Raw genomic sequence first — 26,813 nt, 5'->3', positions numbered from 1 at the left:
GAGCAATGAATGAGTCATAAAACAAGAGATCCATGGGCAGAACAAGTCTTGAGTAACTGACTAGCCCAGGCTCACACCACTTCAAAATCTTAAGAGTTCACATCACTCTGTCATCTGTAAACAGTTCAGAATCTACTATTTGAGGACCTCAGTCTGCTACATGGATTAAAATAGCATAGTATCTATAAACCCTAATAATAACTGGGGTCAAGTGTTAACAAGAAACATCCACTGAAGTTCAGGCTTAGCTGAAAATGTAGATAGTGCAATTTCTGCATTCTGGATCTGTCTCAGCATAAAGGGACCCCACCAAAAAGTCACATTCCTTTGCCAATAAATCATGTCATGCAAAGGATGGATTCACCAATTAATTAAGGCTCTAAAACAGCACCAATTTGATACTTACAGAAACAAAGAAACCATAATCAATTCAGTGCACTCACAGTTGTTGTTGGGGATCAAACATCTCAGGCCCAGGACATCACTGCAGGAGTTCCTCAGGGTAGTGTCGTAGGCCCAAGCATCTTTCCGTTGCTTCATCAATGGCCTTGCCTCCAACATAAGGTCAAAATTGGGGATGTTCGCTGATGATTGCACAGTGTTCAGCACCATCCTCAAATACTGAAGCAGTTCGTGCCCATATGCAGCAAAACCTGGACAACATTCAGGCTTGGACTGATAAGTGGCAAATAACATTCGCACTGCACAAGTGCCAGGCAGTGACCATCTCCAAAAAGAATCTAACCATCTCCCCTTGACATTCAACAGCTTTACCGTCGCTGAATCTCCCAAAATCAACATCCTGGGAGTTACCATTGACCAGAAATTGAACGGACAAACTATATAAATACTATGGCTACAAGAGCAGATCAGAAGCTGGGAATTCTGTAGCGAGTATCTCATCTCCTGACTCCCCAAAGCCGATCCACTATCTGCGAGGCACAAGTCAGGAGTGTGATGGAATATTCTCCACTTGCCTGGATGAGTGCAGCTCTAACAACACTCAAGAAGCTTGACACCATCCAGGGTAAAGTAGCCGGCTTGATGGGTACCTCATCCATCAACTTAAGCATTCACTCCCTCCACCACCGGCATACAATGGTAGCAGTGTTTACAATCTACAAGATGCACTGCAGCAACTTGTCAATGCTCCTTCAACAGCACCTTCAAAACCCATGACCTCTACCACCTAGAACAGAGGTCGGCAATCTTAAGAACAAGAAGTGCCACATTAAAAATTTAGCAAAAAAACGTAATATCTTAAAAACCGCAATGCTGTTACTCGAATGCCAATAATAATGAAAGACACATTTCAACGACATTTTAAAGGTTTTTACAACAAAGTTGTTAATTGAATTATACTTTCTCACAAGTACACTGTTAATAAAAGTTTAAAACAATGAAACTAACCATTTAATTACCATCAAAACAGGTTTGATCTATCGAGGTCGGCAGTTGCACCTCAGTCCACAATGTGGCTCCGTGCTTGCAGACCCCTGGCCTAGGAAAATGAGGGAGACAGATGCATGGAAACACCACCACCTGCAAATTCCCCTCCAAGCCACACACCATCCTGACTTGGAACTATATCACCGTTCCTTCACTGTCGCTGGGCCAAAAATCCTGGCACTCCCTCCCTAACAGCACATGGGCTGCAACAGTTCAAGAACATTACTCACCACCACCTTCTCAAGGGCAACTAGTGATGGGCAATAAATGCTGGCCTTGCCAGCGATGCTCACTTCCCACGAACAAATAAAAAAGGGATATTCCCATGCAAACATTGCAAATTCAGTTACTGAGACAAAATTAAGATACTTTGTCAAATAAATCAAGTATAAAGGTTACCACGAGGTTGCAAAGCATTAACATTTAGAATTAATGCTACTCTGTTCCACCAATCCAATTGATCTAATCCCACTGCCAGATTGCAATTAGAGAGAATGTTTTTGCTGTGTACTTACCATTTTCATTTGTTTTAAGGAGCTGCTTGCTTTCCTCCAATTTCTCCATTGTTTCTTCTAACTGCTCTTGCAATTTTGATACCTACAGCAAGAGAAAAAGCACTTTCAAATGCTACTTTGCTCCAACTTTCAGTCACGTATCTCTTCCATGAAAACGTAATCAAAAACAAAAACAATTTAAAGATTAAGATACCATGTCTAAAACAATCAACAAGGTGGAATCACAATTTATAATTTTCTGGTTATCTACAAATGATTCTGTGAAAAGTGTATTTTGTATTTATTTATGCTATGCTCCGAATGGAATAAGTTATTTACTACTTCAAAATCACATTGCACAAGCTGAAAACTGGTAAAACTAGTCAGCTAAAGGAGTTGAGAATTTCTCTATCTGATATCTGAGGGTTAAAATGGTGCTGAACTTTAAAGGTCCAAAGAAATTTGGGTGTCAGTTTCACTAAAAGCTAGTGCACAGGCACAAAAAGAAATCAAATAGGCTAATGAGACTTTGGCCTTTATCTCAAGTGTCTGGAATGTAAGGAAAAGGAAGTTATGCTTTAGTTGTATACAGTCTTGGTCTGACCCCATCTGGAGTACTGCATTTGATTTGGACACCGCACCAGGAAGGCTTTGAACAAGGTACAGCATAGATTCAACATAATGATACTGGGGCTGAAATGGTTAAGTTATGAGGTCAGGTTGCATAAATTGGCTTGTATTACCTTGAGTTTAGAAAATTGCGGACTGATCTAATTAAGGTGTTTAAAATTATAAAGCAATTTGGTAGGGAAGATACAGAGAAACTATTTCCTCTGGTGGAGGACTCCAGAACAAGTTTAAGATTACAGATAAGCATTTTGGAGTGAAATCAGGAAGCACTTTTATCTACAAAGGGTAGTGGAAACCCAGAACTGTCTCCCACAATTGAAATTTTCAAGACTGAGATTGATAGATTTTTGTTCTGTTGGGGTATCAAGGGATATGGATCAAAGGTGGGTAAAAGGAGCTGAGGTACCGTTCAGCCATGGTCGAATTGAATGGTGGAACATGCTCAAGAGGCTGCATGGTTTGCTCCTGCTCCCATGTTCCTGGCTTTTGGAGCACTGGCTAAGGGTATCAGGGTTGGCTAAGGGGTGGAGAAGTTGGTAGTTCCAGGGTGCAGGAATACTAGGATGTGTTTGGCAGGGTGAGGCAGGGGTGACAGGGAGGTCAAGGGGTATGGGAGTCCTGAATTGATGGTGGGGTGTCAGAGTAGTAAGATTGGGACTCTAGTCTGGAAGTAGTTAGCACAGGAAATCCATTTAGGGAATTCCACCTCTATTGTGAGAAAAGCAGTGCTTCTTGGAAGTGACCAGTATCAGATGCAAGTGCTCTTTAAAACCAGAACAGAAAACTTTAAACGGTGCTCAAAGTACTTAACCAACTTAAGGCCAGTGTTGGTCATGGCTTTATTGGCAGAGGGACGGGAACTGGGGCTCTGCTTAACAGTTATGGGGATGGTTCATTGATAGCTAAAAATCATAGAAGGCAGTTGGAAAGCGAAGAGCTAGTGGTAAGAAAGGTACTATACAAATGCAAATTGTTGTAGTTCAATTTATACCCTACTTTTTATTTTAAAGCACAAGATACAGGCAGCAAATGGTAAGAAAATATTCTAAGTTGCAGGTAGATAAGAGGCAGGTAGATTGTAACAACTATGTTTAACAGTGGTGGAGAGTTGGGGGAGTCATGTGGGTTAAAAGCATTGGGAAGGTGGTCTAGAGATCTGAGAGTAGGGATCTTGGTGCTTGAAAGCAATGGGAAGGGAATACCAGGGTTTGGTAGGACTGAAGATGGGTGTCTGGCTATGGTAGCACTAAGGGCAATGTGCATTTTTGGAGGTGGGGGAACTGAGTAGGGTACGCAGGGTGTGACATCAATGGGAAGATTCATGTTGTAGGCCTGGGATGGCTGGATTGTTGGGCACACAAGCATTGGGAAGGGAGTTGCTGGATGTGAAAATACTGAGGAGAGGTGCTACTAAATGCATAGTAATAGAGGTGTTCACTGCAGAGGTGGGTAAGAGGCAGCAGTAGGGACTGAATGGAGGGGAAGGTAGATACTCCGGGTGGATGGCTATACTCTGGACAGGAGAGATATCTTTAAAGGGTTTCCCCAGCAGTTACCTAATATACTAATTTGTTGGCTTTTGCTATAATTAGACTGCAAAGTTCCACATATGACTCTATGCAGAGATTTATTTATTAAATGCAAATGTGGTATGTGAGGAAACAGAACTCATTAATTTACCTAATCAAAAACATTTACTTTACCATTTATTACAAACGTATTTTCTTACCCACACCTACTCCAGTAACCCTCCCCTTGCAACAATGTTACCTTCACTAAAAAAATGTCTTAGAAGATTTGTTACTGTTAACTAACTTGCTTTCAAAAGTCAAGTGGGCTCAATTAAGATTTTCTTGTGATTAGTGCATTGACACTCAGTCAGAAGGCAAACACTGGGGCCACGAAACTGAACAGGGCCAGAAATGGGTATGCAAACTGTGCTGCCTGCTAATTAAAATGATTATAGCATGCAGCCAACGTTAAACATGCTGTTAGGTGACTGCCTGCCTGAGCAGGGCTGTAAAATAGTGAGAGGCTAATACAAGTTAAAGCTCGCCTGCACTACGTAAAGCCAGCCTTAAAGGGAAGTGCATTCTGGCTAGAGAAGGCACTGGAAGTCATTTTACAACTAATTCTGACCTGAGAAAGAGAAGAATGAGACAACATGGCAGAGAGCAGACTCTAAGATTTTCTGACATTGCACGGGAGGCCATAGTCCAGGAAATAGAGAAGAGGAGAGATGTCATCTATCCATAGGGGGCCAGGGGGCCCTCCAGACAAACGTTGCAAAGGGAGTGGGACCAGATAGTCATGCTGGCCAATGCCAGGAATCTAGCCCCAAAGACCTGGATGTAGTGCTGCAAAAGGTTCAATGAGCTCACGAATGGTCAAGGTCAGTGAATCTATCCTCAAATGCCATATCCCACCAACTGCACCACTAGCCTCATGCATTGCTCAATGCATCACGCTCCCAGGACTCGCCTACTAACAATCTCGACAATCATGACTCTTCCTAACATTCATAGTTTCTCCTTACCCCACCTTACCTTCACACACTTAGCACTACTACAAGCCTCACAATCACATGTCACAGCTTGCACACACTGCCAACTATTTAACCATGATCCAAATACATTGCACCACACACTGACACATTTCCCTCTCCCTTGCAGAACGTGGCGCTTAACCAGATGCAGCAATGGCTGCATGTACTTACCTCACTGAAGGACACAGTGGCAGCTATCATTTGGAGCGTCCATGACTGAGGCCATGGCTAGCAACGGGGCTGAAAACATCTAACGTGACAGTATCATCGTACCTAATCCTCCTTCTCACATTCCACTTGCCCCTCATCCCACAATGTTCTGATTTACAAGTGGCAGATGGTGTAAGCATGCACCATTTACAAACATACAAATTAGCAGCAGGAGTAGGCCACTATGCCCCTTGAGCCTGCTCTGCCATTCAGCAAGATCATGGCTGATCTGATTGTAACCTCAACTCCCGCCTACCCCCAATAACCTTTCACCCCCTTGCTCATCAAGAATCTATTTACCTCTGCCTTAAAAATATTAAAAGACTCTGCTTCCATTGCCTTTTGAGGAAGAGAGTTCCAAAGACTCACGACCCGCTGAGAAAAAATTTCTCCTCATCTCTGTCTTAAATAGGCGACCCCTTATTTTTAAACAGTGACCTCTGGGTCTAGATTCTCCCACAAGAGGAAACATCCTTTCCACATCCACCCTGTCAAGGCCCCTCAGGATCTTATGTTTCAATCAAGTCGCCTCATATTCTTCTAAACTCCAGCAGATACAAGCCTAGCCTATCCAACCTTTCCTCATAAGACAGGCCACCCATTCCAGGTATTAGTCCAGTAAACCTTCTCTGTACTGCTTCCAACACATTTACATCCTGCCTTAAATAAGGAGACCAGTACTGTACACAGTGCTCCAGATGTGGTCTCACCAATGCCCTGTAGAACTGAAGCATAACCTCCCTACTTTTGTATTCAATTCCACCTGGCAATAAATTATAACATTCTATTAGCTTTCCTAATTACTTGCTGTACCTGCATACTAACCTTTTGCGACTCCTGCACTTGGACACCCAGATCCCTCTGCATGTGACTCTAACATGCCCTCTGAAATGGCCTAGCAAGCCTCTCAGTTGTACCTAACTGCTACGAAGTCAATAAAAAGGAATGAAACCGGATGGACCACCTGGCACGACCTAGGCACCGGAAACGACAAAGGCAAACCCAGCCCTGTCGACCCTGCAAAGTCCTCCTTACCTGTCCCACGAGCAGGACAGACCCACCAGAGGTGGCGGCACAGTGGTATACAGTTGGGAAGGAGTTGCCCTGGGAGTCCTCAACATCGACTCCGGACCCCATGAAGTCTCATCCCTCAGCTGATTGAATCAGTACTCCTCCATGTTGCTCACCAATTGAAGGAAGCATTAAGGGTGGCAAGGGCGCAGAATGTACTCTGGGTGGGGAACTTCAATGTTCATAACCAAGGGTGGCTTGGTAACACCACCACTGACCGAGTCCTAAAGGACATAGCTGCGAGACTGGGTCTGCAGCAGGTGGTGAGGGAACCAACAAGAGGGAAAAACATACTTGACCTCGTCCTCACCAATCTGCCTGCTGCAGATGCATCTGTCCAGGACAGTATTGGTAGGAGTGACCACCGCACAGTCCTTGTGGAGACGAAGTCCCGCCTTCACATTGAGGATACTGTCCATCGTGTTGTGTGGCACTATCACCGTGCTAAATGGGATACATTTCGAACAGATCTAGCAATGCAAAACTGGGCATCCATGAGGCGCTGTGGGCCATCAGCAGCAGAATTGTACTTAACCACAATCTATAACCTCATGGCCCGGCATATCCCTCACTCTACCATTACCACCAAGCCAGGAGACCAACCCTGGTTCAATGAAGTATGCCAGAAGCAGCACCAGGCATACCTCAAAATGAGGTGTCAGCCTGGTGAAGGTACAACAGAGGACTACTTGCATGCCAAACTGCATAAGCAGAATGCAATAGACAGAGCTAAGCAATCCCATAACCAACGGATCAGATCTAAGCTCTGCAGTCCTGCCACATTCAGCCGTGAATGGTGGTGGACAATTAAACAACTAACTGGAGGAGGTTGCTCCACAAATATCCCCATCCTCAATGATGGGGGAGCCCAGCACATCAGGGCGAAAGATAAGGCTGAAGCATTTGCAACAATCTTCAGCCAGAAGTTCCAAGTTGATGATCCATCTCGGCCTCCTCCTGAAGTCCCCAGCATCACAGACGCCAGACTTCAGCCAATTCGATTCACTCCACGTGATATCAAGAAATGACTGAAGGCACTGGATACTGCAAAGGCTTTGGGCCCTGACAATATTCTGCCAATAGTACTGAAGACCTGTGCTCCAGAGCTTGCCACGCCCCTAGCCAAGCTGTTCCAGTACAGCTACAACACTGGCATCTACTGAGGTAGTATGGGCCGAGGTTAGAAACAGGAGAGGTGAGGTCACCCTGTTGGGAGTCTTTTATAGACCTCCGAATAGTTCCAGAGATGTAGAGGAAAGGATAGCGAAGATGATTCTCGACAGGGGCGAGAGTAACAGGGTAGTTGTTATGGGGGACTTTAACTTTCCAAATATTGACTGGAAATACTATAGTTCGAGTACTTTAGATGGGTCAGTTTTTGTCCAGTGTGTGCAGGAGGGTTTTCTGCCACAGTATGTAGACAGGCCAACCAGGGGCGATGCCACATTGGATTTGGTACTGGGTAATGAACCCGGCCAGGTGTTAGATTTAGATGTAGGTGAGCACTTTGGTGATAGTGATCACAATTCGGTTAGGTTTACCTTAGCGATGGGCAGGGACAGGTAAATACCGCAGGGCAAGAATTATAGCTGGGGGAAAGGAAATTATGATGCGATTAGGCAAGATTTAGGATGCGTAGGATGGGGAAGGAAACTGCAGGGGATGGGAACAATCGAAATGTGGAGCTTATTCAAGGAGCAGCTACTGCGTGTCCTTGATAAGTATGTACCTGTCAGGCAGGGAGGAAGTTGTCGAGCGAGGGAGCCGTGGTTTACTAAAGAAGTTGAAGCGCTTGTCAAGAGGAAGAAGGCGGCTTATGTTAGGATGAGACGTGAAGGCTCAGTTAGGGCGCTTGAGAGTTACAAGCTAGCCAGGAAGGATCTAAAGGGAGAGCTAAGAAGAAGAGCAAGGAGAGGACACGAGAAGTCATTGGCGGATAGGATCAGGGAAAACCCTAAGGCTTTCTATAGGTATATCAGGAATAAAAGAATGACTAGAGTTAGATTAGGGCCAATCAAGGATAATAGTGGGAAGTTGTGTGTGGAATCAGAGGAGATAGGGGAAGCGTTAAATGAATATTTTGCGTCAGTATTTACAGTAGACAAAGAAAATGTTGCCGAGGAGAATACGGAGATTCAGACTACTAGGCTAGATGGGATTGAGGTTCACAAGGAGGAGGTGTTAGCAATTTTGGAAAGTGTGAAAATAGATAAGTCCCCTGGGCCAGATGGGATTTATCCTAGGATTATCTGGGAAGCCAGGGAGGAGATTGCAGAGCCTTTGTCCTTGATCTTTATGTCGTTATTGTCGACAGGAATAGTGCCGGAAGACTGGAGGATAGCAAATGTTGTCCCCTTGTTCAAGAAGGGGAGTAGAGACAGCCCTGGTAATTATAGACCTGTGAGCCTTACTTTGGTTGTGGGTAAAATGTTGGAAAAGGTTATAAGAGACAGGATTTATAATCATCTAGAAAAGAATAAGTTCATTAGCAATAGTCAGCACGGTTTTGTGAAGGGTAGGTCGTGCCTCACAAACCTTATTGAGTTTTTCGAGAAGGTGACCAAACAGGTGGATGAGGGTAAAGCAGTGGATGTGGTGTATATGGATTTCAGTAAGGCGTTTGATAAGGTTCCCCATGGTAGGCTATTGCAGAAAATACGGAAGTATGGGGTTGAAGGTGATTTAGAGCTTTGGATCAGAAATTGGCTAGCTGAAAGAAGACAGAGGGTGGTGGTTGATGGCAAATGTTCATCCTGGAGTTTAGTTACTAGTGGTGTACCGCAAGGATCTGTTTTGGGGCCACTGCTGTTTGTCATTTTTATAAATGACCTGGAAGAGGGTGTAGAAGGGTGGGTTAGTAAATTTGCGGATGACACTAAGGTCGGTGGAGTTGTGGATAGTACAGAGGGACATAGATAGGCTGCAGAGCTGGGCTGAGAGATGGCAAATGGAGTTTAATGCGGAAAAGTGTGAGGTGATTCACTTTGGAAGGAGTAACAGGAATGCAGAGTACTGGGCTAATGGGAAGATTCTTGGTAGTGTAGATGAACAGAGAGATCTTGGTGTCCAGGTACATAAATCCCTGAAGGTTGCTACCCAGGTTAATAGGGCTGTTAAGAAGGCATATGGTGTGTTAGCTTTTATTAGTCGGGGGATCGAGGTTCGGAGCCACGAGGTCATGCTGCAGCTGTACAAAACTCTGGTGAGACCGCACCTGGAGTATTGCGTGCAGTTCTGGTCACCACATTATAGGAAGGATGTGGAAGCTTTGGAAAGGGTGCAGAGGAGATTTACTAGGATGTTGCCTGGTATGGAGGGAAGGTCTTACGAGGAAAGGCTGAGGGACTTGAGGTTGTTTTCGTTGGAGAGAAGGAGGAGGAGAGGTGACTTAATAGAGACATATAAGATAATCAGAGGGTTAGATAGGGTGGATAGTGAGAGTCTTTTTCCTCGGATGGTGATGGCAAACACGAGGGGACATAGCTTTAAGTTGAGGGGTGATAGATATAGGACAGATGTCAGAGGTAGTTTCTTTACTCAGAGAGTAGTAGGGGCGTGGAACGCCCTGCCTGCAGCAGTAGTAGACTCGCCAACTTTAAGGGCATTTAAGTGGTCATTGGATAGACATATGGATGAAAATGGAATAGTGTAGGTCAGATGGTTTCACAGGCCGAAGGGCCTGTACTGCGCTGTAATGTTCTAATTCTAATTCTAATGTGGAAAATTGCCCAGGTACGTCCTGTACACAAAAAGCAAGACATGCCAACGCGGCCAATTACCACCCCATCAGTCTACTCTCAATCATCAGTAAAGTGACGGAAGGTGTCATCAACAGTACCATCAAGCAGCACTTGCTTAGCAATAACGTGCTCAGTGACGCTCAGTTTGGGTTCCGCCAGGGCCACTCAGCTCCTGACCTCATTACAGCCTTGATTCAAACATGGACAAAAGAGATGAACTCAAGAGGTGAGGTGAGAGTGACTGTCCTTGACATCAAGGCAGGATTTGACCGAGTAAAGCATCAAGGAGCCCTAGCAAAACTGGAGTCAATGGGAATCAGAGGGAAAACCCTCCGCTGGTTGGAGTCTTACCTAATGCAAAGGAAGATGGTTGTGGTTGTTGGAGGTCAATCATCTGCACTCCAGGACATCACAGCAGGATTTCCTCAGGGCAGTGTCCTAGGCCCAACCATCTTCAGCTGCTTCATCAATGACCTTCCTTCAATCATAAGGTCAGAAGTGGGGATGTTCACTGATGATTGCACAATGTTCAGAACTATTTGCGACTCCTCAGATACTGAAGCAGTCCGTGTAGAAATACAGTAAGATCTGGACAATATCCAGGCTTGGGCTGATAAATGGCAAGTAACATTTGCACCACATAAGTGCCAGGCAACGACCATCTCCAACAAGAGAGAATCTAACCATCTCTCCTTGACATTCAATGGCATTACCATCGCTGAATCCTCCACTATCAACATCCTAGGAGCTACCATTGACCAGAAACTGAACTGCAGTAGCCATATAAATACCGTGGCTACAAGAGCAGGTCAGAGGCTAGGAATTCTGCGATGAGTAACTCATCCCCAAAGCCTGTCCACCATCTACAAGGCACAAGTCAGGAGTGTGATGGAATACTCTCCACTTGCCTGGATGGGTGCAGCTCCAACAACACTCAAGAAGCTTGACACCATCTAGGACAAAGCAGCCCGCTTGATTGGCACCCCATGCACAAACACTCACTCACTCCACCACCAATGCATAGTGGCAGCAGTATGTACCATCTACAAGATGCACTGCAGCAACGCAGCAAGACTCCTTAGGCAGCACCTTCTAAACCTGCGACCTCTACCGATGAAAGGACAAGGGCAGCAAATGCATGGGAACACCACGACCTGCAAGTTTCCCTCCAAGTCACACACCATCCTGACTTGGAACTTTATTGCCGTTCCTTCACTGTCGCTGGGTCAAAATCCTGGAACTCCCTTCCCAACAGCACTGTGGGTATACCTACCTCACATGGACTGCAGCAGTTCAAGAAGGCAGCTCACCACCACCTTCTCCACGGCATTTAGGGATGGGCAATAAATGCTAGCCAGCGATACCCACATCCCATGAATGAATTAAAAAAATCTAATGGAACCTTCCCCAAATCTAGGGAATTTTGGAAAATTAAAACCAAAAAGCATCAACTATCTCACTAGTCACTTCTTTTAAGACCCTAGAATGAAGTCCATCAGGACCCAGGGACTTGTCAGGCCGCAGTGCCAACAATTTGCTCAGTACCACTTCCCTGGTGATTGTAATTTTCTTGAGTTCCTCCCTTCCTTCCATTTCCTGATTTACAGCTATTTCTGGGATGTTGCTTGCATCCTCTATAGTGAAGATCGATGCAAAATACCTGTTCAATTAATCTGCCATCTCCTTGTGGCCAAGTGGATGCTGTGAAGATCAGTGTCAGAGGGAAAGTAAGCTGTAGGACTGTTGGTGAATGGGGAATTAAGGTTGCGTTTACTGGTATCGCAGTCAAATGAGTCGATCACAGACAGTCCAGGTGGAGAGGGGCTGAGTTGGTTGCCTCCTCCCTTCCTCCTCCTCAGTTGGTTGCCATATACCTGGTGGCAAGGGCTGTGCCCTCATGACGGCGAATTTGTGCAGCATGCCGCAGACTACCATGAATCTTTACATTGGCTCTGTCAAATACTGCAGGGCTTCTCCAAAGCGGTCCAAGCAGTGAAAGCGTTGCTTAAACACTCCAATGGGCTGCCCTATCATATTTTCTGGGGGAGCATGACTTTTGTTATATGCATGCTCCCATGTGGACGTGGGTTGCGCACCAGAGGTATGAGCTATGTTGTCAACAAATAGCCCTTGCTGCCCCATGGCACCCTCTGGTTTGTTGCAGTGGCTCAAATGCAGATGGCACACTGGACTGCCACAGAATGAAGGCACTAGTGGGGTGTCCTTCCAGCTGCTTAAAGCATGTTCAGCTGTGCAAGGTTAAGAAAGGCCGATAGTTGGAGCATTGAGTTCCAAACGGGCAGCACCATCGTCAAATCAAAGTTATACGCCATCAGCAGAATGGTGTCCAGCAGGACGAGAACCAGAAGTGCACAGGTGCACCCTGGATGCCATCTTGCACATCTGGTTTTGCTTTCAGCACTGAATAACTGGCTGCTAAGAAGCCAAATTTTGCAGCCTACAACTTCAGTAAAACAGTTGCATCCTGAATTTTAAATTTAGCCTTTCAAATAAAAGCACCTGTAAATCTGTAATATACACACACACAGACAGAATTCAATTTACATTTGGAGCCTTACCTCTTTTCCTTTGAGTTGTAATGTCTGCCGAGCTTCCTGTAGTTCCCTCTGCTCTTTCTGCAGTTGTTTTCCGTTCTCTGATAACAGTTTTTCTTGTTGTATGGTGACAGTGTTTTTAAGTTTCAGCTTCCCCATTAGTGCTTTCATATCCCCTTGTAACTTTTTAATAATTTTATTCGCCTGTTGGAAGACAGTAGAAGGCATACAATGGGCATGGTTAAGCATTTAGCAAGGCAAAGACAACTGTAATACATTTTTTTAAATGGCAATTTGGCTCAACATGAACAGAATAAAGTGGTATGCTAGTACAATAGGTATATCAAGTCTAAACACATCAAACAGATGACAGCTGTTTGGAGCCTAGTGGCTACTGGAATTTCACAGGAGGCATGTTCTATATTTCCAGCTCCTCAAAGAGGAAGGAAGGAAGCATGCCCGCAGGTTGGGATGAAGGTTTCAGCAGTGGAGGGCCTGCATTGGCCAAAATTGTAGAGGTGGAATTAGCAATTTTGGTGATGGATAGGTATTTGGTTTGGAGCTGAACATGGCACCAAGTTTTTACTTGGTTTAGTTCAGCCTGAGCAAGTGGCCATGGAGGAGGATGAAGTCAAGGACAAAAGGGCAATTTTATGGCATGTGTTGTAAACAATGGCTTGGGTTTCCCCAATGCTCAGTTGTAGGATATTGTGACCTATCCATGAAAATATCAGTTAGTTGGTCTGACAACACTAGGTGATTGAGCGATCAAAAGGGTTGATGGAAAGAGAGAGTTAAGAGTTGTCAGCATACATATGGAAACTGGCACCAAGTCTACAGATGTCACTGAGAGGCAGTGTATAGTTGAGTAAGAACAGGGAGTTCAATATAGATCTATGAGGGGAGTGGAAGCCATTACCAAAGATGTGTTCAATTAGGTAGGAGTGTGACTACAGAAGGGAAGTTCCATGTAAGCTGGGCAATGGAAGAGAGATATTTCAGAATACTCAGAATAAGTATATTCCTACTACAAAGAAAAATTCTAAGGGGAGAACCCACCATCCATGGCTAACTAAAGAAGTTAAGGAAAGCATCAAGCTTAAGGTTAAAGCATATAATTGTGTAAAGATGAGTGGCAGGTCAGATGATTGGTCAGAATATAAAGAGCAGCAGAGAATGACTAAAAGGTTAATCAGGAGACAGAAATTAGAGTATGAGAGGAAGCCAGCTAGGAATGTAAAAACAGATAGCAAGAGTTTCTACAGGTATTTAAAAAGGAAAAGAGTAAGTAAAGAGAGTGTTGGTCCTCTAGAGAGTGAGAATGGGGAGTTAATAGAAGATAATAAGGAAATGGCAGATGAAATGAACAAATATTTTGCCTCTGTCTTCACTATAGAGGATACAAAAATATTCCAGTAATAGCTGTAAATCAGGAGGTGGAAGGAAGAGAGGAACTTGCTGAAATTACAATCACCTAGGAACCAATACTGAGCAAACTGATGGAGCTGCAGACTGACAAGTCCCGGGTCCTGATGGGCTTCATCCTAGGGTCTTAAAAGAGGCGGCTAATGAGGTAGTAGATGCGTTAATGTTAATTTTTCAAAATTCCCTGGATTATGGAAAGGTTCCATCAGAATGGAAAGTACCAAATATAACCCCTCTATTCAAGAAGTGGGCGGGGGGGGCGGTGGGAGAGACAGAAAACAGGTAACTATAGGCCAGTTAGCTTGACGTCTGTCGTGGGGAAGGTGATAGAATCGATCATTAAGTAGGCTGTAGCTGGGCACTTAGAAAAACTCAAGGTAATTAGGAATAGTCAGCACGGTTTTGTGAAAGGGAAACCATGTCTAACCAATTTAATGGAGTTCTTTGAAGGAGTAACATGAGCTCTGGATAAAGGGGAGCCTGTTGACATACTGTACTTGGATTTCCAGAAGACATTTGACAAGGTGCTACATAAAAGATTATTGTGCAAAGTAGGAGCTCATGGTGTAGGGGGTAACATATTAGCATGGATGGAAGATTGGTTGGCTGGCAAAAAAGAGAGTATGCATAAATGGGTCCTTTTCTGATTGGCAAGATGTGACGAATGGAGTACCGCAGGGGTCTGTGCTGAGGCCTCAACTTTTTACAATTCATATCAATGACTTAGATGAGGGGAGCAATGGCAGGGTAGCTAAATTTGCAGATGACACAAAGATAAGTAGGAAAGTATGTTGTGAAGAGGACATAAGGAGGCTGCAAACCGATATAGATAGATTGAGTGAGTGGGCAAAAATCTGGGGCTGCGTTTGCTGACAATGCAACCACTAGGTGGTGCTCCACTGGCACATGCGCAAATGCAGCCTGTGCCACTAAAACGTCACAGTCTGTGACGTCCAGGCAGCTGCCAGGACTAAAGATGGCGCTTCTCAAATAATCACACAAAAACAACGTAAACACATGGCAGCACACAATGGCTGGAGAGCTGGGCGGGAGAGCGAGCGAGTGGTGGGGGGGGGGTGGGGTGACAGAGAGACAGCGAGCGAGCGGGCTTCCCACCACCCTCCCCCCACACTGCTTCCCATCGCCCCCCCCCATCCCCGCCCCGCTCTCTTCCCCCCACGCCCCTCCCCAGTTTTTTTTCCACTTCCCTCCCCGCTTCCCCTCCCGCTCTCTCCCCACTTCCCCGCGTTACGCCAACCAGTCCTGGCACTGCGGAACGCAGCACACGCGCAGAGAGCAGGAGCCCGTTTGCGCATGTGCGCAGCCTGATGACGTCAACGGCCGGCTGCATTGTCAAGAATCACTTTGAAAATCTGACAGATGGAGTATAATGTGGGAAAATGTGAAGTTGCTCACTTTGGCAGGAAGAATAAAAAAGCAGAGTATTACTTAAATGGAGAACAACTGCAGAATTTTGAGGTGCAGAGGGATCTAGGTGTTCTAGTGCATGAGTCACAAAAAGTTAGTATGCAGGTACAGCAAGTCATAAAGAAGGCTAATGGAACCCTATCCTTCATTACGAGAGGAATTGAAAATAAAAGTAAGGATGTGATGCTTCAGTTATACAGGGCATTGGTGAGACCACATCTCGAATACTGTGTGCAGTTTTGGCTTTCTTATTTAAGGAAGGATGTAAATGCGTTGAAGGTGGTTCAGAAGAGGTATACTAGATTGATACCTGGAATGAGTGGGTTGTCTTATGAGGAAACGTTGGACGGACTGGAAATTCGCTGGAGTTTGGAAGCGTGAGGGGAGACTTGATTGAAGTATATTGAAGTTGATGAGCTTGAGTCTGAGCTTTGGCCACTGTGACACATCAGGGAGGGGGGGAGTTACCTGGACACTGTTTCGGGAGACAGTCACACGCCTTAGATTAACTACCTTGAATTCGGCCAGTGGTCAGGGCCAGGAGTGTGTGACTATGAGTGAGGCAAGTAGAGGGATCCACGAGGTAGTGCTGCAGGAGCCTCAGCCCTTGTCCTTGTCCAACAGGTTCGAGATTCTTGCTCCCTGTGTGGACAAGAGCAAACTGACCATAGCACCGTGGTACAGGGAGCCATTCAACTGGGGGGAGAAAAGAGAAATGTAGTCGTAATTGGGGATAGTATAGTTAGGGGCATAGACACTGTTCTCTGTGGCCAGGATTGAGCGTCCCGAAGGCTGTGTTGCCTACCTGGTGCCAGGGTTCAGGATATCTCATTTGGGCTGCAGAGGAACTTGGACTGGGAGGGAAAAGATCCAGTTGTCGTGGTCCACGTAGGTACCAATGATATAGGTAGAACGAGGATAGAGGTTCTGCTGAGGGAATATGAGCAGCTAGGGGCTAAATTAAAAAGCAGAATCAAAAAGGTAATAATCTCTGGATTACTACCTGAGCCACGAGCTAATTGGCACAGGGTCAATAAGATTAAAGAGGTAAATGCGTGGCTCAAAGATTGGTGTGGGGGAATGGGTTCGAATTCGTGGGACATTGGCACCAGTACTGGGGAAGGAGGGTGCTGTTCCAATGGGACGGGCTCCACCTGAATCATGCTGGCACCAGAGTCCTGGCGAATCGCATAACTATGGCTGTCGATAGGGCTTTAAACTAAATAGTGGGGGTGGGGGGGGAGGGTTCAATTGCATGGAAAATTAGGAGTGCAGGTTAGTGATGAGGCTGATTGTTACCAGAATATAAACGGTAGGGACAGAACGAGTGAACATCATATTGTACCAAGGAATCGTACAAGTGTAGGGAAATTTGATAATAGAACAAACTTAAAGGCTTTGTATCTGAATGCACAAAGCATTCGGAATAAAATAAATGAGTTAACAGCACAAATAGAGACAAATGGGTATGATTTAGTGGCGATTACTGAGACATGGTTTCAGGGAAACCAGGTTTGGGAACTGAATATCCAAGGGTACTCAGCAATTCGGAAGGACAGGCAGGAAGGAAAAAGAGGTGGTGTAGCTTTGTTAGTAAAGGAAAAGATCAGTGCTGTAGTGAGAAATGATATAGACACTGGAGATCAAGAAGTAGAATCAGTCTGGGTAGCAATAAGAAATAGCAAGGGACAGAAGTCCCTGGTGGGAGTAATCCATAGGTCCCCAAATAGTTGTTCCACAGTGGGGCACAGTATAAACCAGGAAATACTGGGGGCTTGTAAGAAAGGTACGTCAATAATCATGAGTGATTTTAATATGCATATAGACTGGATTAATCAAATTGGCAAGGGTAGCCTCGAGGGAGAGTTCATTGAATGTATTAGAGATTGTTTTTTGGAGCAATATTTTGTGGAACCAACCAGGGAGCAGGCTATTCTAGATTTGGTATTGTGTAATGAGGTGGGATTTTTTAATGATCTCATAGTTAAGGATCCTCTAGGGAAGAGTGATCATAACATGCTAGAATTTCAAATTCAGTTTGAGGGCGAGAAACTGGAGTCCCACACTAGCGTTCTGGAGTTAAACAAAGGTAATTACATAAGCAGGAGGATAGATTTGGCCCTAGTGGACTGGGCAGGAAGACTAAAAGTTAGGACAGTTGATGAGCAGTGGCAGATGTTTAAGGAGATATTCAAATCCTCCCAACTAAAATATATTCCAGAGAGGAAGAAAGATTCTAAGAGGGGGAAAAACATCTATGGCTAAGCAAGGAAGTTAAGGATAACATAAAGACAAAACTACAGCAAAGGCCAGTGCCAGGCTGGAGGATTGGGAAACTTTTAAAGATCAACAAAGGGTTACTAAAAAGGTAATAAAAAGAGCAAAGGTAAATTATGAAAGAAAACTAGCACAACATACAAAAACAGATAGCAAAATCTTCTATAAGTATATAAAAGGGAAGAGAATAGCTAAAGTGAATGTTGGTCCTTTGGAGGATGAGACAGGGGAGTTAATAGAGGGAAACACAGAAATGGCGGAGACACTAAATCAGTATTTTGCCTCAGTTTTCACAGTGGAGCACACTAGTACCATTCCAATAGTAACAGGAAATGCAGAAGTTATAGAAAGGGAGGAACTTAGAACAATCATCATCACTAGGGAAAAATTACTGAGCAAACCATTGGGATTGAAGGCAGACAAGTCCCCAGGGCCTGATGGCCTACAACCTAGGGTCTTAAAGGAAGTGGCAGAGGAGATAGTGGATCCACTGCTAATAATATTCCAAAATTCCCTGGATGCAGGAAAGGTTCCAGTGGATTGGAAAAAAGCTAATATAATGCCCTTATTCAAAAAGGGAGGGAGACAGAAAGTAGGAAACTATAAACCAGTTAGTTTAACATCCATCGTTGGGAAATTGTTAGAATCCATTATTAAGGAAGTAATAACAGGACATTTAGAACGTCAAAATGCAATCCATCAGAGTCAACATGGTTTTATGGAGGGTAAATCGTGTTTGACTAATTTGCTCTTTGAAGTTCTTTGAAGCTGTAACAAGCAAAGTGGATAATGGGGATCCTGTAGATGTAGTATATCTGGACTTCCAGAAGACATTTGATAAGGTGCCGCACAAAAGATTAATACACAAGGTAAGATCACATGGGGTTAGGGCCAATTTATTAGCTTGGATAGAGGATTGGCTAACCAACAGAAAACAGAGTCGGGATAAATGGGTCTTTTCTGGCTGGCAAGATGTAACTACTGGGGTGCCACAGGGTTCGGTCCTTGGGCCCCAACTATTTACAATCTATATTAATGACTTGGATGCAGGGATAGAAGGTACTATAGCCAAATTTGCAGATGACACTCAAATAGGTGGGATAGTAAGTTGCAATAAAGAAATAAGAAATTTACAAATGGATATGGATAGGTTAGGTGAATGGACCAAAATTTGGCAGATGGAGTTTAACACAGATAAGTGTGAGGTTATCCATTTTGGTCGGAAGAATAGAAAGGCAAGTTATTATCTAAATGGAGAGAAACTTCAGAGTGCTTCGGTGCAGAGGGATCTGGGTGTCCTCGTGCATGAATCGCAGAAAACTAGTATGCAAGTACAGCAGGTAATAAGGAAGGTAAATGGAATTTTGGCATTTATTGCTATAGGAATAGAGTATAATAGTAGGGAAGTGTTGCTGCAATGGTACAAGGCATTAGTGAGACCACACCTGGAGTATTGCGTACAGTTTTGGTCCCCTTACTTGAGGAGGGATGTAGTTGCACTGGAGGCAGTTCACAGGAGGTTCACTCAATTGATTCCAGAGATGAGGGGTTTGTCTTATGAAGAGAGATTGAGCAGATTAGGCCTTTACTCTCTGGAGTTTAGAAGAATGAGAGGAGATCTAATTGAGGTATATAAGATGATTAAGGGGATTGACAAAGTAGACATAGAGAGGATGTGAGGCAATCTAGAATGGAGGTCATAGTTTTAGGATACGGGGTAGCAGATTTAAAACAGAGATGAGGAGAAATTACTTCTCTCAAAGGGTTGTGAGTCTCGAATTCACTACCCCAGAGTGCGGTGGATGCCGGGACATTGAGTAAATTTAAGGAGGAGATAGACAGATTTTTAATTAGTAATCGGTTGAAGGGTTATGGGGAACGGGCAGCAAAGTGGAGTTGAGGCCGAGATGAGATCAGCCATGATCGTATTGAATAGCGGAGCAGGCTTGAGGGGCTGAATTTCCTACTCCTGCTCCTAGTTCTTACGTTCTTATGTATGTTTAGAGATACAGCACTGAAACAGGCCCTTCGGTCCACCGAGTCTGTGCCAACCATCAACCACCCATTTATACTAATCCTACACTAATCCCATATTCCTACCACATCCCCACCTGTCCCTATATTTCCCTACTACCTACCTATACTAGGGGCAATTTATAATGGCCAATTTACCTACCAACCTGCAAGTCTTTTGGCTTGTGGGAGGAAACCGGAGCACCCGGAGGAAACCCACGCAGACACAGGGAGAACTTGCAAACTCCACACAGGCAGTACCCAGAATTGAACCTGGGTCGCTGGAGCTGTGAGGCTGCAGTGCTAACCACTGTGCCACTGTGCCGCCCGTATATACGCTCCTGACCGGTCTTGACAAGGTGGATGTGGAAAGGATGTTTCCTCTTGTGGGTGCGTGCAGAACTAGGGGGCACTGTTTTAAAATTAGGGACAGAGATGAGGAGAATTTTTTTTCTCTGAGGGTTGTGCGACTTTGGAACACTCTGCCTCAGAAGGTGATGGAGGCGGGGCATTGAATATTTTTAAGGCGGGGGTAGATAGATTCTTGTTAGGCAAGGGAATCAAAGGTTATCGGGGGTAGATGGGCGTGTGAAATTTGAGACACAAAGAGATCAGCCATGATCTTTTTGAATGGTGTAGCAGTCTTGAGGGGCCGAAAGGCCTACTTCTGCTCCTAATTCGTATGTTCATGAGTAGATGATGACAAAGAATGGCATAAAAATAAAAACAGTAAGTGCTCTAACAGAAAGTACTCTGCCCTATCACACACCTTCCCATTTGTTCTCTTTTCCCCTCCCCACCAACCCCGTTTCACTTGCTTAAAACCTGTTACATTTCTAACCTTTGTTAGTTCTGATGAAAGGTCACAGACCTGAAACGTTAACTGATTCTCTCTCCACAGATGCTGCCAGACTTGCTGAGTATTTCCAGCACTTTCTATTTTTATTTCAGATTTCCAGCATCCACAGTATTTTGCTTTTATATAAGAATGGCATGGCAGTTTTATCAAATGCTCCAGAAAGATGAAAGGGGACTAGGAGGAATTAATATATCATGACCAGAGACCATAGATATTTCCATTCTGAATTGTCTAGGGCTGTGTTGGTGGTGTGAGTAGAGCGGAAGCCAGACTAGAGTACTTCAAATAGCAAGAGAGATGGATGCAGAGCTGGAAGCAGTCAAGTTCAAGAATCATTGAGTCGTAAGGTAGATTGGAAATGAGGCAGATGTTGGAGGTAATAGTTAAGTCAAAGGTGGGCTAGAACAAATATGGTATAGTACAAATGTGGCCACAATTCTGTACAATAACAGCCTGGTGCATGAAGAGAAATAGCAAAGTGGGCTCTCCATTAATTTGGCCATTCATATGGGAGAATTAGCTAATATATTTACCTGTTACATTTTGTGCAAGGCTGTTGAATGGATTACCTGCAAACAACTGTGCATGCAGCTGAGAAAAACACATTGTACTTCTCAGATTGCAAATGCTTGGGCTGAGGGAGGCAAAAAGATAGCACAAAATTTTTTTTTTGGAATAGGGTTGGGAGGGGAGAGAGAAGAGGATGTGTATTAGTACTGTGTGCGGCACAAAGGACCATCCCAGTAAGCATGCTCTGCTGCAATGAACTGAAGTGTTATCTTATACACACAATATCTGGTACTGTAGCAATGTCCAAGGTCAAAGAGAACACACTATAATTTGCTCAATGGAATGATGAGTCCTGTCATGTGCTCCTAGTTTTTCAAATAAAGGGGTAATTACCACATTATTATATGACTTGAACTATAATCTAAAATCAGACTCATCAAAAGCAAAACTTAAAGTAGCAAAAGATCACAGCAGAATTCATTACAGAACACTAGTTAATTCGCCAAATCTGTTATAAAACAGATAAATATTTCTAAACTCATATAGATTTCTAAAGTAATATGGCTACTTTGCTTCAGGAATTTGCAAGGTAGTGGCCTAGAAACTGGATTTCACAAGAACTGGGGCATGGTTTGGGTGCAGCGCATGCTCCAATGAGGCAGCAACAGGACCACAGCAAATTGATTTGCTGACGTCATTAGTATAGTACTGGTGAGGGGGCTTAACAAGGGCCTAAGTTAACCCCAAGGTGGATGCAGCCAGAGTGGGGGTGGAAATTAGGAGTAGAGCAAGCAGTGGCCAGTAGAGGCCCACTATTTTAATATGGAGTTGAAAGGAGCACGACTGATCCTCCTGGCTCCATATTGAGGCTTTTTTTAAAAACTTACCTTCTGGGTGGCAGACTCCAGGCTTGAGGGGCTGAATTTCCTACTCCTGCTCCTAGTTCTTACATTCTTATGTATATACGCTCCTGAACGGTCTTGACAAGGTGGATGTGGAAAGGATGTTTCCTCTTGTGGGTGCATGCAGAACTAGGGGGCACTGTTTTAAAATTAGGGGTCGCCCTTTTAGGAGAGATGAGGAGAATTTTTTCTGAGACAGTCATTTACTGGAAAAGGAAACTGAAAGCTAAAACAAACAGTCTTATGATCAGAGGTGTGACTAGAAACATGTGACTGGAGCTCAGGTTTCAGTTTACAAGAATACTCTGCAGCGCGTGGAGGCAAAAACAGCCAGCTGTTGTTTTAAAGAGACAAGATTGATGAATTGAAACATCTGGGAGCTGCAGGTTTTAAAAACTAAGCCTTGATTCTGGGAGTGGGCCATTGGCAAATACAAGTTGCTACAGCTGTTTTCGATGATTTAAAGAGTTACTTAAGGCAACATAGGTGGAGCTACGCCATCAGGACTGTTGTGAAAAACCAGGGAAGTTCCAGAAGGGTGCGCACTTTTGGTGAAGACAGATTGGTGGAGCTTGGATTGCAGGGGAACTGTTATCAAATGGAAATCAGCATTTGCATTTGGAAGACAGGATTTGGAAATCTATTTGAAAAGTTGAAAGACCTGAAGGACTTTATGGCTGTAATTGGCACTAACTTTCCTGACAGTACAATCCAGAAGAATTGTGAGAATCACCTTTGTTGCATCTGATAATTAAAGCGTAATCTTTAAGCTATATTATGTATATATTTATAGTGATTTAACTGTTAGTTCATGTTTAGGTTTTGCTGGTTTTAGTTTGAGTGTTAAAGTATCATTTATAAAAGTGAAATCTTATCAGTTTGGGTTTTTTCTTATGTTCTAAAGTGGGGCCGGTCAGTGATTTGGATTCTTTTGGTTTCTGATCTCCACAGGAATCATAACACTAGCCATACCCATAATCTGATGTTTTGCTTTAGTACTATTATACACATCTTCAATGATTAAAAGACACATTGACAAAAGTTACACCTTGCACTATAATGCCTTGATAGTTACAAAAGAAACTGTACATAAATCTGCTAGACTTGGTGTAAGGCATTAAATCTATAACTCCGAACATTACAGATTATAGAAGATACATAAATTTTTCAGAGTGAGCAACAGTGCTATTTGCTCAGACTTTACAAACCATTAAAGATTTGCAAAAGTTCCAGCGTGAGCAATATTGTTAGACTTGGGATGTGCTTAGAGAAGGCCTTGTATTTTTCGATCTTAAGAAATTTCATTAGGGTGATGTTTCTCTCTAAACATTCCCCTCTTGCACCCATTACAAAGCTAAAAAGTTTTACTGATGAGCTTTTGATCAGATCTAAAACCTGGGTGTCAATTATCTACATTTTTTGCCCTTTTCCACTTGTGCTTTCTGTCACACCACATCATTATTTTCATATCTTTGATATCCACAACAGCCATCTCCTGGTCCTTTTTAAATGTTAGGTGGACATCTATAGTGAGCCATCCGACGTCCTGATCCTGGGTTCAATGTACAAAGTCCAACAGTATCTAGATGCGTGTTTCCTCAACATGTGCTGAATCTTGTTGTGATGCTTGGTATGTGCATTTTTGACCATTGGGATTTGTTTGGATATACAAAACACTTTCTCATTTGAGTCCATGCATCTTCTGCAAGTTTTAACCATATTGGTGCAGCCATAAGCCAGGGTGCAACTAACTGAATATAGGTTGTACTTTAACAGAAGTCCTTTTATGAACTGTGGCTGTTTGAGATTGTGATAAGTGTTAGTCCATGAATTAGACATCCGGTCGTTGTGGTAGTATCTTATACCTAAACCTTGGTATTGAAGGTTTGCCCATCTCTCGAACTCCCACCATTCCCAATCTACATACCTGTTCACAGGTTTTATTCTCTTGCAGAGTGGCACTTGCTATTTCCATAACCAGCATTGCTTCCGGTATGGTTAGCAGTCTCTGCTGGTCACTACTTTTAGAGGGATGTGTCTGCTTGGTTTCCAGGAATTCCTTCACCTCCCTGAGGACTTTCAGATTCCTGAACTTTACAACACTGGCGAGATTGTTTTTGGCTTGGTATTGGAAAGATGCTCTGATGATCGCATCTTTGGAGTTCTTTAGGGTCTCTAACTTCCGGATGATTGCAAAAGAGATTTGAATCTCCAATTTGGGCAGACCCAGGCCTCCATCCTTGTTGCTTGCATACAGGATGCCATCCGTGGTGTCTTTAGGGAAATGTAGTAGCTATTTGACTTTTAATTAGTCCGTCCAATTCCATGAGTGTATTCTATGAGGCTTCGGTGAGGATTAGGTAATAGTAGATCCTCGGGATTGTGTGAGCCTTAAAAACTCCAATTTTGGTTAGGCTGAGCTTGCTTCCTTTCAGACCCATAATCTGTGAACTGAGCTCAGCTGCCCATTTGTCCTCTGTGACTCCTGTCCAGGGATCTTTGCAAGCACTGAGATATTTTTCCATCTCTCCTGGGGAATGTAGCTCACACAGTTCCCATTAATCTTCCAGCACTCTCAATGGTTATAGAGGACAGTGTTCCTTCCTGTTTTCTAATCGTTGATTTGGAATCCCATGTCTTTGCAAAATGACTGCATGATCTTAAGGTTTTCAACCATTCATTTACACGAGTTACTGAGGATCGCTATGTCGTCTGCAAATGCTAGCAATAAGCAGTTGATCAACTTGTTCTTCAGTTGCATCTTTACACCTTTGTTTGCCAGTTCCAACGAACAGATCAGGGGGTCCATTGTCATATTAATAAGTACACAAAAACACAAGAAATAGGAGCAGGAGTAGAGCCATCAAGCCTGCTCCGCCATTTAATACGATCATGGCTGATCTTGGGCTTCAACTCCACTTTCCCGCTTGCTCGCAATATCCCTTGATTCCCTGAGAGGCCAAAAATCTTTCTATCTCAGCCTTAAATGTATTCAACGATGGAGCATCTACAACTCTTTGGGGTAAAGAATTCAAAAGATTCACAACCCTTTGAGTGAAGTAATTTCTCCTCAACTCAGTCCTAAATGTTTGCCCCTTATCCTGAGACTCTGCCCCTGTGTTTTAGGTTCCCTGACCAGTGGAAACAATCTTTCAGTGTCAACCCTATCCAGCCCCTTCAGAATCTTGCATGTTTCAATGGGATCGCCTCTCATTCTTCTAAACTCCAGAGAGTAATGGTGAGAGAGGATTGCCTTGCTTGATGTTCTTCTTTATGTGAATGGGATTGGTGCTGATTCCGTCACCTTTGATAATGGTGCTTATATTTGTATATAAGTTCTTAACCAGGTGAATGAACCCTTAAGGAACTCTCATCCTATTGAGGGCCCTTAACAGCATTTTATGTCTGAGTCAAAGGCTTTGGCCAAGTCCACAAAGACTACTGCCAGCTCTTTATTGCTATTTCTGGTCCCCTTCACGATATTCTGGAAGTGTGATTTCGGCCACACTTGGGTACGACTTTAATACCTTCATAGTTGGTATTTTCAGTTGTTTCAGAGTACATTGCAGTCTTGTCTGTACCAGTTTCTGAGATTTCATTCAGGCTTTTATTAAAAATACTTGGGTGTGGATGACTGGTGATATCCTAACAGGGTAAGTTTACATAACAGGGTAATGGTTATTTAAGCCAGCAATAGCTTTTTTTGCCCAACAAAGGGTCACACTTTTGGCATACAATACTTTGAAGTGCGAATGCATGCCAGATATAAAACTTTTAATTTAATAGATGTGGGATAGAAATAGGTATGCTTTGGTTTTTGGGCATGGCAGTCGCGATTCATGAACTGCCCGTGCTGGTTCCGAACGAGGTGGGCAGAACGTACATTTTGTGTACCCATGTCATCTGCATGATTGTAGCTTCTGGCATAGCAGGTCCTGCACTACTTCCTTCTTCTTTGTGCTGCTGGATGTATTTGCACTCTGCAAGGGACTGAACAATATTGTGTACAAAGTGCAGCCACCCTCCTCTTCTTAAAGGCAGAATCCCTATTATAGGGAAGCTGTGGTCCTGAACTGAAGGCTGCTAGTAAATTATAAGACAGAAACTGCAGGGAAATGACACAACAGATAAGGGAGTTTGTTCCCATATGTAATGACACCACCATGGAGGCACTTGTCACACAGGTGGAGTCCAGGAGAGAGGCCATGTTTCTGTGGGGGCATGGAGGCTCTCAAGGAACATCATTCAAAGGGAGCAGGAGCAGGTTGCTATGAAGGTGAATGCCTGGAGTCTGGCCCCGTGGACACGGCAGCAGTGCCGAGAAAAGTTTAATAACCTTACACAAGTAGTCAAGGTGAGTGAATGCTGCTCAATGCACCACACCCCCATCACTCACCCAGCAGTTCTCACTGGCTTTCTGAGCAATTCTGCTGAAAAGTCATCGACCTAAAAATGTAACTCTGCTTTTCTCTCCACAGATGACTGCCCGACCTGCTGAGTATTGCCAGCATTTTCTATTTTTGTTTTAGCTCAGTCATTCGAGACTCACACCTAACATTCAGAAACACCACTTCACCCATACAGCCTCACACACACTTTTTACTGCCTCCACCGATCTCCAGCTGTTCAGCTACAGCAGGCACATCACTCAAGCACCATGCCAAACAATCACTGACATTCTTCCCTCTTGCTTGCAGCAAAAGTT

General features: G+C 44.0%; 1 protein-coding gene across 2 annotated transcripts in view; it reads right to left on the bottom strand.

Annotated features, from left to right (window-relative positions):
- Positions 1-26,813, bottom strand: part of LOC137372982 (spindle assembly abnormal protein 6 homolog) — a 101,416-nt gene that overhangs the window by 34,978 nt on the left and 39,625 nt on the right. For both annotated transcript variants that reach the window (XM_068037569.1, XM_068037570.1), the window contains 2 exons: positions 12,719-12,898; positions 1,965-2,046 (listed from right to left, as the gene is read on the bottom strand). In XM_068037569.1, the coding sequence (XP_067893670.1) occupies positions 1,965-2,046; positions 12,719-12,898 (262 nt within the window). The remainder of the gene's footprint in view (positions 1-1,964; positions 2,047-12,718; positions 12,899-26,813) is intronic.

This window comes from Heterodontus francisci, chromosome 8, assembly GCF_036365525.1.
Source record: "Heterodontus francisci isolate sHetFra1 chromosome 8, sHetFra1.hap1, whole genome shotgun sequence".
In the NCBI taxonomy this organism is placed as follows: domain Eukaryota; kingdom Metazoa; phylum Chordata; class Chondrichthyes; order Heterodontiformes; family Heterodontidae; genus Heterodontus; species Heterodontus francisci.
The sequence above is the reverse complement of the archived record's forward strand: the minus strand, read 5'-3'. Positions and strand labels throughout refer to the sequence as shown.